The sequence below is a fragment of the Phoxinus phoxinus genome (assembly GCF_949152265.1).
Source record: "Phoxinus phoxinus genome assembly, chromosome: 5".
Taxonomy (NCBI): Eukaryota; Metazoa; Chordata; class Actinopteri; order Cypriniformes; family Leuciscidae; genus Phoxinus; species Phoxinus phoxinus.
In genome coordinates, this window is record NC_136880.1 from 21,785,670 (window position 1) to 21,800,737 (window position 15,068).

General features: G+C 39.3%; 1 protein-coding gene across 1 annotated transcript; it reads right to left on the minus strand.

Moving 5' to 3' along the window:
* Window positions 1-1,072: 1,072 nt before the first annotated feature.
* grk7a (G protein-coupled receptor kinase 7a) lies at window positions 1,073-6,511 on the minus strand. The gene is made up of 4 exons (XM_079612173.1): window positions 5,715-6,511; window positions 5,154-5,591; window positions 2,439-2,719; window positions 1,073-2,091 (listed from the first exon to the last, which is right to left on the minus strand). The coding sequence occupies exons 1-4, from the start codon at window positions 6,309-6,311 to the stop codon at window positions 1,761-1,763; spliced, it is 1,647 nt and encodes a 548-aa protein (XP_079468299.1). The 5' UTR covers window positions 6,312-6,511; the 3' UTR covers window positions 1,073-1,760.
* Between the last annotated feature and the right edge of the window lie 8,557 nt (window positions 6,512-15,068).

The following is a 15,068-nucleotide window of genomic DNA, read 5'->3' on the forward strand; positions in this document are numbered from 1 at the left end:
CTCTGCAAGTGAACTGTGACTATTCATTTAAATTTAGTGATTTGATCAGTGGCAAGATAGTAGAGGTTTACTGATTAGCGCCAAGCACCCCGCATTATGAGGGGAAAAAGCTCAGAAATAAATCTGTAAAAGAAAGAGACATTTTATTGACCCATTTCGAATATCTGACATTTCTATTTAGAATCATTCTCAAACCTTATATACAATTACATTTAACCATTATTATTTAACTGACAAAAAGTAAAAACTCAACACTGGCAAAGACAAAGAACAAATCATTCATTTGAAGACAGGTAGTTTGGTCCATTTTATGTCACTTACTGTTATCTTTACAATAACCAGTTTTCTTTTGCTCTTGCTCAGCATTATAAAAGCAACACAAATGAAGACTGTAAGGGGGTCACAAGCTGCACCTTGGTTACGTAGCTCAACTAGTGAGGATTGAGCAGACGTATCAGTGCCAAAGCTCTCTCTCTTTGCGCCCTTGAGGATTGAACTCTTTCAGCTGAACTTTCCTGTAAAGGAATTTTGTCTGCTGTGTACATCTATCCCATCATATCAGAGGTAAAGAAGTAACAAAACACAAAAGGAATTGTTACCTTTAAATGCTAAATAATCAAGCTCTGATTTTATTTTATTTCAGAGCTATTCATATTATATATATATATGATTTATTCATATTTATATGTACATATTTATACACACATATCCTTTCAAATCTAGGTGTGAAATCAGAAATGCCCTGCTATCAAAGATCACAAGCATGAGTTAACAATTCATGCGAGACTTTCTACAACAGAGATCATATGAGCTCTGTTGGACAATTACGCAATTCGTTCATATGCACTTTTGTTAGCATGTAGCTGTTTACCTGTGTCACAGGCAGGCCCACACGGAATCTGTGTGTATGGAATGCTCCGCAGGATTGGAACGTCGATCGTTCACAAAATGTATATATTTTGGCTAATCTGTGTTTCCCTGCCTATGGTTTAAGACGCTGGAACAGGTTCCAGCATCCCCGCAATCCTACACACGACAAGCGGTTTGGAAAATGGATGTATGGATGAACAAATTTTGTCTTATTTAGTTGTAGTACATTCCAATTCTGAATTCTGAGATAGTATTCCGCAGATTCCGTCGGGGCCTGGTCTTCAGTAGCCTCTCTTATGGTGTGCATCCAGTAGATGCCAATTGTGTACTAGTACACCGGGAACTAATCCACAAATAAATTGTGATTTGGCAAGGCAGGAGATGTTTGGAACGCAAGCCACTGCTTCTTGAGGATGACTCTTTTTTTTTTTTTTTTTTTTTTTGCATATCCACACATCTCTACCTTCTGATCACAAACTGCTGTCGATTACATTGAGTCGCTATAGTTACATAATAATCTTAAAGTCTCTTTAGGTGCGGCCTGTAGTCCTCTACTCTTCTAGCATCTTCTCAATAGGGAATAGTACTTTTACTTGCGCCCCCTGTTGGACAGGAGGCTGACTACTTCACGAGACATAAAGGAGCTCCAGGGAAGAACTTTCCTGACTGGTCCAAAGCTCAGTCCACCACATCATGGATGGTCTAGAGTGATTCTCAGACCATGTTTCTGTGCAGATGAAGTGTCCTTCTATGCTACAAAGGACTAATGTCCCATCTCTTTCCAATCACGCTTCACTCTTCTTCGACACAGAGCACAGTTTCAATCATATTAGTAATGCCACTGAAAGCATTTGTTGGTGAATAGTGGGTTGGGTGACTGGATTGGTCCCTCACAGAAGTGTGCAAGTGCCTGATTTCTTATCATCATCTGCACCACTGGATTCTTTCCGGTTGGGGTCATTGAGCTCATCAAAGAGTCCTGTGTCCATCATCTCCTGTTGCCAGGCAATGGGCACAGCGCCTGTGCTAAACTCCTTGAAGAATTTATCATCGTTCGCATCAAACTCAATACCCTTGATTTCAGAGAACTCAGCAATGTCACCTGTATCCTTTGCATAGACAACGTTGGGTTTGGGCACCCAGGGTGGATCGATAAGGCCGGCCTCCAAGCGAGCAAAGTTGATGGACTTGAACCACTCATGTTTCCTTGGATCATCACCCCTGTGAAAATAGTACAAATAACAATTATACATCCTGACCACGTGGGAAAATGCATTTCACAATATTGCCTTCATGTTCAAGAAAAATCAAAGCTTTTGGTCATTATTACACTTGGTCCAAATGAAGAGATATCCAATATCCATATAGGATTTTATTCTCAAAACACCCTAGATAATCATCTTCGCCAAGTCATACAAATTTGCTACAATAGCTTTGACTGATAGGATACTAATGAAGTCCAACCCTTGTGATGACAAATTTCATACAAGTTAGGGTCCAAAAATCCTGCTTTAACACCTCTGATCACACTGAAGAATCAGGAAGTTAAGAGGGATATAAGGACTTACTTGCAACCAAGACGTTCATCAATCTTTTTCTTGAGAAACTGCTTGATGATGTCTATAGTGGCAGCGTCAAAGTTCTTGTGCTCAAACTTGGGTTCCTCATTGATGATGCGCCTCTGTACCTCCTCCTTCTCCACTTTCTCCTTCTTGGCATCAGGGCCTTTGAAGGGGGTGTAGCCAGCCACCATTTCATAGATACTGCATCCCAGGGCCCACCAGTCCACTGATGTCCTGTATGGGATATCAGTGAGGATTTCAGGTGCCATATATGCACCCGTTCCAGCCTGTGAAAAGAGACTGGAACTTTAATATTTGTATTTCTTGTGTGAAAACTGGTTAGATAAGATGCAAATTGTTTCCTTTTTATGAAACTGCGAGGGTTCGTGTAGCAATGTTTTGCTATGAGGGTTTGTGTAGTTTGTTCATCAGATTAAGGACTGTAGTAGGGCATTTTATGTAAGTATTAACCTATCTATTGCTCGTACCTCACTTCCTCTCTTTGCCAGAAAGAGGAAGCTTAATCTTAATCCTCTACTACCTGTCAGGTGTCATGTGCCGATCCACTGTGATGAAGCAGACTTATATAAAGACAACCATTCTTAGGTTCAAATGGACATGTGCACTTTTTGCGTACAGACATGCTTTTTCTCCTAGAGTCATTCATTAATAGCTATACGGCTAATTCAACACCAGAGCAACTGTAACTCTTCAGTTTACTTGCATGGCTCTAAAAAATTTCACTATGGGCACTTAAAACCCCCATTTAATGGGTTTTAAACCACAATAATAATTACAACACAATCATATTAAAAAACTAAGATCGGCAAAATAGTTTTTTTTTTTGGCTAAATAATCGTATGCAATGTTTTATCCTAGAGTAATGCTGTAGAAACTGTGTTGTATTCTTAAGACACTGGTAATTTATATGGCTTAGTCCAAGAATAAAGCCCTCATGAAATGCAAAGAACTATAACAAGACATAGTAATTGACAGGGTTAGTCTCAGTCAAGCTAAAATGTAATGATTACATGGAAAGATCATTGTGCTAGGTTAACATAATCAGTTTACCTAAGCTAGAATGACTTAGACCTTGAGACCACTGAAGATATAGTTTGTGCATATAGACTAGTTATATAAATCAAACTGCTGGGCCATGGCTTTAAAGTTGTACAACCTCCAGAAGATAAAGGCTCTAATAACAGTCAATAAAATGTTCATTAAGGACATAAATGACTGCAAAGAGTCTTATAATAGTCAAAATATAAAACAAATATACAATGCATCCCCTCCCTCTGCTTTTGGCTGTCTGATCAGAGACAGATTTGTGTAATTCTCCCTAAGAGGATCAGGAGTGTAAAGCCAGCCAAACCCCCGGGGGTTCAGCTTGGGCTTCAACCTGCACTGAGGACTCAAGAAGGGCACTGGATAATAAGCTTAGGCTCACTGCATTAGAGTTTGTTCATTTTGACATTTGACATATATCAAAAATGAACAAGTCATCAAGAGGGGCAGCACTGAGTATCCAACCTCTTTTTGTCCACAAATGTGAGTGAAAAAAAAACTTGAATGGGTGGCTTACACTACCACAAGCAAAAAATAAAAACAAAACAAAGGTAAAGTTCAGGAAAAACATGATGAAGTTAGTACATTCCTCATTATACTATTTATCATCGACAATGTATCTTTGCAAATATAAACGGTCTAAACAGCATTTAGATAACCACTTTCTAAAATGATAATTTCTTGAACGAGCTTTCAGTTTACTTCGCCAAATCCCCGCTGAGACAAAAAAACTCACTTAGTGGTTCATATAATTCAATAGCAAAAATGCTCCTGATGTTTGGATTTATCAGAAGCTTCCCAGTTGCTAATGGAGTATTGTCCTTTTGACATCACTGATGCTGCACTTTGTTAATAAACATCACAATAGCAAAAGGTTTCAGGTTGTATAACACTGTTTTATTGGCATGAGATGAGACCCAGTAGGGATTTTGTGTAGAGGTGCACTAGTGGGCCTTCTGTAGTCGAATAGTTGTGTCATAGAACCATTTTTAGCATATTTTAGTTGGAAGCTATAGGAGAGAATATTGTGGACTAAACACTGACATAAATAGGGAAAATAAATAAATACAATTCAAGAAACCCCTCAGTCACAATTATCTGTGGCCCACAAATTAAAAAGTTAAAAAAGACAATAAGCCAAGGTGCAGTTAAGGACACAGGAGCTAACTGATCCTTATGTTGCTTCTGCATGCTGTCTTTAGGTCTGTTTACTGGTGCATGCGGTACTAAGGGTGATGAAGATCACCAGGAGTTATATAACAGGTATAGAGCACCACGTTAACACAGCAGTAATCCAGTGCAAAAGACGAACAATCCGAGGTCACTAACAGTGTTACTGAAAATCTTTAAAGTCCTGGTGGCATATAAAGACTGCTAAACTTAGATTTGAACTAAACCGGTGGTCTCAAACTGTGCTCAGAGGACCACTAGTAGTCTGTAATGGAATCCAAGTGGTCCACATGTTGACTGGCTGTTCAAAGTTTTGTGTCAGACTCAAACTTCAGTCCAACTTAGCGAATATTCTATTTAGTTATTTTGTATATATATCCACCTCCTGTGGAGAGAACCACTCTCTATACTTCCATTCTCATCTCACACAAGTGCTATCCGATGCCTTTACCCATACTAATCACAGCATAGAGATGATTAACTCACCTTTTGGGTAATGGTCTTTCCCGCAGGAAGCTCCACGGCAAGACCAAGATCTGAAAGACGGCACTGGCCCAGGCTATCTAAGAGCACGTTCTCCGGCTTCATGTCACGGTACACAATGTCCATGGCGTGCAGTTGCAGGATCCCAGTTGAAATCTGAGCTGTATAATAGACGATTCGATCCATTTCGATACCCTTCTCACCAATGTTATAGATGTGATACTTGAGATCACCTCCATTCATCAAGCTCATGACCAGGCAGAGATGGGTTTTGGTGTCGTAAGCATATGCCAGGGTGACAATGAACAGGCTGTTGACCTTCTCCAAGATCTTCTTCTCCAGCAGGGCCATTTTCTCACCATGTTTCTTCTTGAGACGCTTCTTGCAGAGCTTCTTGCAAGCGTACATCTGGCCAGTGTTCTTTACCTGCACTGCACACACCTGAAAGTGTAAATGTCAACATGGTCAAGTTTGAGAGACTACAACATAATATGTTTGATTAGAGACGTGTACCCATCATCTAAAATGTATGTTAATAGGTTGCACTTCATGAATAGAACCTACCTCTCCGAATCCACCCTTTCCGAGTGTCCTGAATTCGTAGAAGTACTTGTCCGTGATTGGCTGTTTCTCATACTCTTTCCACTGCAGAAACTTTTCGAAGAATTGGCTTGTCTGGTAATCTGTAAACGGTTTGCCTTTTAAGTATTCTTTGGTTTCATCCTTCACCTGGGCCATCACCTCCTCAAAATCTTTGTCAGTAACTGCCTTGCACTTGGTTGCTACATCTCCAGTCAGGAAGGTGAGGGAGCTCTTGGAACCATCTTTGCAGAACTTGTTGATGATATTTGTACGGGCCTTGTCTTTGGCAGCAGCCTCTGACAATTCCCAATCGTACAGATCATCCAGAAATTCTGCAGCAGTCTGGCACTCTGGCCCCCCTTGATCGAGGTACTGGCGGAACATCTTCTTACCTATAGGCTGCTTTTCACAGAGGGACTCGAAGTCCATGTCCAGACTCGTCCTGAGTGCCGCACATTGTTCCGCCTTGGGCAGAGACAGACTTCGGCGACGTTTCTTCATCTCCTTGTCATCACCCCCTTGGGCTTTCAGGTAGGCCGTGTTGGCCACCAAATTATCAAGTCCCCCCATGTCACACATTTTGGCGGCTGTGTCAAGTTACTCGCCCAAGAGAAATGGAAGATCCGCACACTGCTTTATCAGGCAAGAAGATGCTACTGCCAGTGGTCAGTGCGTTTGTGTGCTACTCGCTTTGAAGCCAAGGCGCGGATGAGCCACTAAGACGCATGCACCTGCAGACCAAGACACACTGACAACCCAGTAATTACTCATTTAGAATTAAATACCTGCAAGGGATTTTCACTTAAGTATATTTGTGTGGCCTATACTCAGCTACTATTCAAGGAAAGGAACTTATAAGAGGGTTCTCCCACTAAGAAGCTTTAGGGCTGACTATATTTAGGCAGATGCAGAGTGCTAGTCAACGGATGGCCATTGGGCTCTGTTGTCTAAACATAAATGGTGATACGATGAGAGGAGCAAAAATGTGGGAGCTAACAGCTCAGCATGGTGTGTACAAAATGCTGAGGCTAGCAGGATGCACTAAAACTTTCTCCTGTTGTTTACAGACCATTGGCTAATGTGCTATAGCAGCACCAAATTCCAAAAAAGAGGCTAATGTCTATCTGCTGATACAATCAATCATGTGATTTTGTATTATTTTATTTGCTGATTTTAATTGTTAGCTGATTGTTTGTAATTTAGCATAATCATATTTAGAATTGAGTTAAATGTAACTTTCTGCCTTTCACCACAATTGATACAAAAGATTACAGAACTGCTCTAAGGTTCTATTGACAGTCATAAAGTGTTCCTGCCAAATGCTTTCTTTACTACAGCATTATCACTCAGGGATTCGTCCTGAGCAATAACAATTTACTTTAATGTGCTTACTGGTGTATCACCATGTGTCAGATAACTGTGCAAAATTGTAAGTAGGTGTTTTTTTTCTACTTTGTAAGAGCGTAACAAGATTTGGTTAATTATTGAGCATGTCTATTTATGCAGGATAAAACAGATGAACAGTCAGGACAATATAAATGCATATTATGATGTAGTGATGTACTTTGTTTGAATGCAAGAAAAGGGTAGGCTAATAATAATCTTGATTCACAATTTCTGATGAATTTCCATCTCATTATTTGCCCAGTTTGTCCTGCTTATCTTGTGGTCTTACCAGGTAAATTCATGTTATGATGATGTTTTGTTTAAATGACATTTGTAAGTTCAAACTTCTTACCTTCACGGGTTGCACTCCGCTGCACTGGCCTTATTTCTGCAGTGTGCCAGTCTCTCTTCGACCTGCTTTAATGAGCATTACCTTTCACATTAATTCCTTCATTGTACTGTGCTTTGAAATACTGAGAGCAGAGCACCCACTTAGTTGACCATTTAAAATGGTTTAATTCCACAAACTGTCCCTCACACATATCTTACACTAATTTGAAAATAAATATATAGAGTGAAGTGATGGAATTTGTCCATTGCATTTAACCCATCCAAATTAGCGTACACACATTAGGAGCAGTGAACACACACACACACACACACACACACACACACACACACACACACACACACACACACACACACACACACACACACACACACACACACACACACACACACACACACACACACACACACACACACACACACACACACACAAACCATGGGCACACACACTTTGAGCAGTGGGCAGCCATTTTTTCCCAGGGAGCAATTGGGTACTTAGAATCAAACCCACAACCTTCAGGTTACCAGTCTGACTCTAACCATTAGGCCACGAGTCACGACTGCCCCCAATAAATATATATTTTTTATAATATATATATATATATATATATATATATATATATATATATATATATATATAATACATATATTAATATGAAATATTTATTATATTTTTTTTATTATAAATTACATTAAGTAATATATATATTGCTTAATGTAATTTATTATAAATATAAAAATTATACCTAATTCATAAAAAAATATGGAAACAAGTATACACAAAAAGCATAAATATATTATGCAAAGCAAAATGCAAGTCTCATGGAACATGATGGACCGCATTGGTTACAGTTCTGCTATCGTGACATGGATTTTGTATGCTCCAGGGGTCACGTAGTAACAGGAATTACACAATTCTCCTACTGTTTGAGAGAGATCTCTGTATCTAAGGCTGTGCGCATCAGTATAAGCTAATTCAGTCCGCTAAAGCTAAGCTAATATGAGTTAATCCATACCAAAAGTGTCTTATGCTTCTAAAACACAGTGGGAGGAGGGGGTCTCATTCACATACACTGAGACGTTAAAGCTGCTCAATCAAACTTTCTAGGTCATGTTGAACATCAGCCAAGTATAGTTAAAGGGTTAGTTCACCCAACAATATAAGTTTTGTCATCATTTACTCACCCTCAAGATGTTCCAACCCTGTATGACTTCTGTCTTCTGCTGAACACAAAAGAAAATATTTTGAAGAAGGACGGCATTTACAGTTGATGGACCCCTCTGACTTAATAAATAATATAATAAAGAAATAATAAAGAAATTCATACAGGTTTGGAACAAATTGATGCAAATTTTCATTTTTAACTTCCGTCCTGTTGAATGATGATTTAAAGCTACAGAGCACACATCCCTTTCAGAGGACGGAAGATGTATTTTTGTGGCTGAAAAGGCTTCAAAATCAGTGTGGGGAAAATAAAACATTATTTTTTCTTTTAGGCTGTCATGTTACAGTCTGGAAAACCACAGGAAAAACTATTGTATGGTACACCTACATTATGCTGCACAAACATAAAAGTATGTTTATGAAGAAGCAGGTAAAGGCCGAGTAGGACAAAGGCCTATCTGTAAATAACTCTGCACATATTCGCTCTTTAGATTTGACACAGCTAGGCAGTCATCTCTGTCCTTCATGGCAGTAGAATCGCCTTGTCTCACCTGGAGATCGCCTTCTCTTACAAGAGAGGATTACGCCGGAGGTGGTGGAGGGAGAGAACAGACTAACAATCCCGCTTCTGCTTTTAGCCCACAGACACAAAGTAGGCTAGCTACTGAGCAGATCAGCGGGTCAATCACACAAATGGTAAGATACAACAGAAAAAAATTGTTTCAGTCAATTTACATAAAATACCTGATCATTAACCACAGGCTATATTGAAATGTTTATTTTACCACAACAGACCAAATATATCAAGAACAGCACATTTACTGTGTCCACTGCAATGTCTACTACACCAATTAGTCATTTTTTTTGGTGACAATATATGACAGACAACGCACTTGGCTACTGGACGTTTAAAATGAGGATGTTACAGTCAGAGCTCATGCTAAAAGTCAAATCAGAACCATCAGTCCCAATGTCTTAGCATCATATGTCACACACTGCCCTCTAGTGGATAACTGGCATTATTCCATAATCATTATGAACTGGTAAGAAACATTAAAATGGTGGCAAGAATATTTAAGCAACACATGAAAATAAACTGCATCTTCCTCTCAAATGGACAGAGAACTGAGCAACAGTACAGGAGCATCAAGGGCTGAAGGTCTTTCAGCATAAAGTAAATAACCATTTTTACGTTTTCATAAATTGGTTTATTTTATATACGTAATTGGTTAAAGTCGGAATGAAACGGAGGTTGCGATTGTCTTTTCCCTCTATTTTTGACAGGGTGAATTCAGGTAAATTGGGCCACTTTTGGTTAAACGAGTAGGCCTAATTTATTTTCTTTCTTTCTTTTTTACTCTATTACTCGAGACAACACGTTTAGTAAAGACGAGAACGAAAATAAAACCTTTATATATTTTTATTTGATTGCAACTGTTTACAATAAAACGGAATTGTGAAAATTACTTTTATGGAACAACTTTTACAAGTCTTTGCATTTCCAAATTCCTGTTGGAAACGTGTGCAGTGGCTCATTACTGCCCTTCTGTGGCCTGAATGAGATGACACTTCCATTGCCCTGAACTGAGTAGATATAATTGTTATCAATCCGCAATAGACACTCTCATATGTTTTAAAAACGCTGTAACATTATAGCCTATAAACAAAGAAGGAAGCAGTCACAATGTAGAACAAATAGGAAAAATAAAATAAAAGGAAAGGAAAGATACAAGACGGGTATATAACTCGACCTCTAAATAATGTGTTATTAAGAATATTGATAATGATTTTACTTTGTGAAAATGTTTTGTTTGGAATTGTTAATTGTGAAAAAGAGCATTTACAGAAAAACAAAATATAATTAATCTTATTTTGTAAACAAAATTTTAGACCTATAAATGTAAGTTTATGTCAGGACAGAAAAGTTTTGCTTGCTGAATTACTGCATTACTTCGGACTATTTCTAACTCATGTAACAAGAAAACGCTGCTTTCACTTGTGACGTCACAAGCGCGCTGGCACAGAATTATTTTTTGCGACGTCACAAGTGAAAGCAGCGTTTTCTTTAGATTGACTGTATGTATAAAATAGATTTGACAAGAAATCTGAGGTATATTTTTACAGACTGCCAAAAGCTACCGAAAAGAGAAGCAACTGGATCGCTGCTATTCACAGAAACTAAACAACTGAATTTCCAGGCAGCAAACCGTGGATTTGCATATAGGCTATCATTTTGTGTCAATATTTAGAATTTTGGAGTAAAATCATACCCTATATTCTTATGCATAATTGGATGTTTTTAAATAGGCTAAACACTGACAAACTATACAGGTTTTAGGGCTTTACTATATATATATATATATATATATATATATATATATATATATATATATATATATATATATATATATATATATATATATATATATAACCTATTGTAATTTATATAAAGCATTCACAGGCAAATTTGTTTTAAAGCCTTTTTCCCCGGCTTCAATATCCGAAACAATGTAAGGAAACACTCTTCCTGGTTGCATATCAATATCCACTGGATATTTGGTAAGTTGCAAGAAACACTATATTGAGTCCAACCTTTAGTTTAAACGGATAATCGTTTGTTTAATTGCGCTTTCGCAGTTTTCCTATTAATCCAGTCAAACAGCAGGCTCTTTTGCCACGCGGGAAAGTGATGTCAATGCACCCTCTATAGAGCTGGTAAGTCCCGCCCCCTCCGTAAAACCCCGCTGGACCTCAAAGTTGAAAAACCGTCAATGCAAGTGAATGGGAGAAAATTATTATTTTCTGGTCCCGTTTGAATTGTGCCATGAATGTGAACATATGTTGTCTGTGAATTTTTTATATAATCTGATTATAATCTGATAATGATTATCTTTTTGCACAGAATGCTGTCATTTCATGCAGGGTTGTCTGCAACGTCATCCAGAACACAGGCTTCCTCTGGAGCGTATGCATTGCCATGACTGGTTATTGTTGGGTTTTTCTGTGCATGTCACATAACCAGAATGCATATGATCAGCATGCACATCATCAATGTGAAGTATGTATAAAATGTTTTCCTAAGTTCAAAAATTTGAATTTAGTTCCTCAAGAATGTTACCTCATTTTCATGCACATGCCTTTACATGCTTTCTAGTGTGTTGATAAAGCTTATACATGTTTTTTCCCAGGCCACTGCACAAGACAAGAAAATGGCCACCCAGTTGCTATGACCTATGCAGTCAGCTTTGTGTCTGGCAGGCTGACATGAGTGGCCTTTCCATTGCTTCACATTGGCCTTATAACTTGCTTACGGATGTTTAAATATTGTAAATAGTTGTACACTTTTTATAATAATAAGTTTCATTTATATAGCGCCTTTCCAGGGATCAAGGGTGCTTTACAATGAACAAGCTACAATAATGGCAATGGACAATGATAACAAACAAAACAACAGTAGGTAGATGAGAGTAAAAGTACAGTAAAGGAGAATTATGTAGACCGGGCAGCATACAACATAATACAATCAGACACAATCAGTACCATACCTGCATAGACCGTGCCTATACACTGGACGCAACAGTTGCATCAGATCGCAACAGTTGACGCTGTCTACACTAGATGCGACAAAGTTACTGTTGCAAATCCATTGGTTCTTCTTGTCAGAAGTAAGTAGCGTGAGTGCTTGAAGTATGTCAGAAACAGAACGGGGCATCGGTTTATTGCCAGGAATTTGCTGTGTCGTGTTGCATCCAGTGTAGACAGTATCACTGATTAAAGTGGGTTCTATCTGCTTTTGTCGCATTGCATCGCTCGTGTCTGGTATATACACAGTGTTAGGCCTTTTTACTGGTGATATTACTTGCTTAGGGACATTTAAATATAATTGTAACAAGGTTTGTTGATAAGGGAAGAACGAGGCGGGAACCGGTGAACATTTAGGAACAATTAGGACAAAACGAAAGTAAAGCACACATTTAAACAAAACACAACATTAAGTCCAGGCCTGGTCCTCTCTCGTCCCTCACTGTTGTCGCTCCTCTTTTTATTAATCCAGATCTCCTTCCGTGAGACTCGAGGCAAAGAGACTTGGAGCTGGGTGAATCGGTGACAAAGGAGACTTAGAGTGCAAGGAAGGATACATGGAACTGGGCAAAACCAGCGACATCAAAGGTCAGCAGTGGTGAGAATTTACCAAGAGTGGTCTACAAACCAGCGACAGGGTGTTGAGTGCCCAAGGCTCATCAGTGCACGAGGGCAACGAAGACTATCCCGTCTGGTCCGAGCTAACAGAAGTTCTAGTGTGGCACAAGTCGCACACAATTTTAATGATGGGTTTGGGAGGAATGTATCTCAACAAACATTGCATTGCACTCTGCTGCATATGGGTGCATAGCTGCAGACCAAACTGAGTGCCTATGATGACCCCTGCCCACCATCAAAACCACCTACAATGGGCACGCAAGCATCTGAACTTGAGCTTTGAGCAGTGGAAGAAGGCCCGATGAGTCCCGTTTTCTTTTAAACATGGACAGCCATGCACGTGTGCTGCATTTACCTGAGGTTGTAATGCACTGTGGGACAATTACAAGCCGGTGGAGGGAGTGTGATACTATGGGCAACGTTCTTCTGGGAAACCCTGGGTCTGGCCATTTCTGTGGACGTAAATTTGACAAGTGCCACGACCTAAACATTGTTGCCGACCAGGTAAACAGGTCGTAAACAGGACCAGGTCGTCACCTTTATTTATATAGCGCTTTATACAATACAGATTGTTTCAAAGCCGCTCTACAAGGATAAACAGGAAAATAATGATTCAATGATGCAAACAGATAAATTCTGCTGTAAAGCAGCTCTAAAAATAAAATAGTGTCATTGTTCAGTTGAAGTCAGCTGTTCACACTGCACAAATTGTTCAGGAATGGTTTGAGGAACATGATGAAGAGTTTTAGGTGTTGCCCTGGCCTCCAAATTCCCCAGATATCAATCCAATTTGTGGGACGTGCTGGACCATCAAGTTCGATCCATGGCTCCACTTCACAACCTACAGGGCTTGAAGGCCTTGGTTGATCAATTATTGCTCTGTTTATGTTATTGCACTCAATTGTGCTGTCTTAATTAGCTTCACAGCACACTCTGACATACCCACACAATAGGCTCTAGCAAAAAGTGATTCCTGTCACTTTTGAACCTGCTATGGCCACCCTGTGCCCGAGCTTCCTGTTTCAACCAATCCTGCACAGTCCAATAAAATGTTTTTAATTTAATTGTGATAATTACAACGAACAGTGCATCAGTCAGTCCCATAAATGGGGAAACAAGTGACTTGCTTACTCAGATATTTTGTCGTGAATTTAAAAGTAATGCATTACTTTGCTCATTACTTGAAAAAAGTAACATAGGTTTTCCTATAAATATTGATGAGACAAAAAAACCCTGCTTTAATGTATTTTTAATTAGAGGAAAATACAGGTGCTGGTCATATAATTAGAATATCATCAAAAAGTTGATTTATTTCAAGAATTCAACTTAACAGGTGAAACTAATATATAGACTCATTACATGCAAAGTGAGATATTCCAAGCCTTTATTTGTTATAATTTTGATGATTATGGCTTACAGCTTATGAAACCCACAAAATCAAAATCCCAGAAAATTAGAATATTACATGAAATCACACAGTAATTACACAGTAATACCATGGTCATTGAACCAGGTTTTGGTCCTTTTGGCAGTGTGGGCAGCTGCAAATCCTGCTGGAAAATGAAGGAAGCATGAAGTGCTCTGAAAATGTCCTGGTAGACAGCTGCGTTGACTCTGGATTTAATAAAGCACAGTGGACCAAAGTCCTCTTTTCTGATGAGAGCAAATTTTGCATCTCATTTGGAAATCAAGGTCCCAGAGTCTGGAGGAAGAGAGGAGAGTCACAGAGTCCACGTTGCTGGAAGTCCAGTGTAAAGTTTCCACAGTCAGTGATGGTTTGGGGTGCCATGTCATCTGCTGGTGTTGGTCCACTGTGTTTTCAGAGGCCCAAGGTCAACGCAGCCGTCTACCAGGAAGTTTTAGAGCACTTCATGCTTCCTGCTGCTGACCAAATTTATGGAGATGCAGATTTAATTTTCCAACAGGACTTGGCATCTGCACACAGTGACAAAGCTACCAGTAACTGGTTTAAGGACCATGGTATCCCTGTTCTTAATTGGCCAGCAAACTCGCCTGACCTTAACCCTATAGAAAATCTATGGGGTTTGTGAAGAGGAAGATGTGATACGCCAGACCCAACAATGCAGAAGAGCTGAAGGCCACTATCAGAGCAACCTGGGCTCTCATGAGCAGTGCCACAGACTGATCGACTCCATGCCACGGCACATTGCTGCAGTAAATCAGGCAAAAGGAGCCCCAACTAAGTATTAAGTACATGCTCATACTTTTCATGTTCA

Coding starts and splice junctions, on each gene's coding strand:
- grk7a (XM_079612173.1), bottom strand. CDS start 6,311: ATGTGTGACATGGGGGGACTTGATAATTTGGTGGCCAACACGGCCTAC. Junction 5,592..5,714: donor GAAAGGGTGGATTCGGAGAG/GTAGGTTCTATT, acceptor TTACACTTTCAG/GTGTGTGCAGTGCAGGTAAA. Junction 2,092..2,438: donor GATGAACGTCTTGGTTGCAA/GTAAGTCCTTAT, acceptor CTATTTTCACAG/GGGTGATGATCCAAGGAAAC.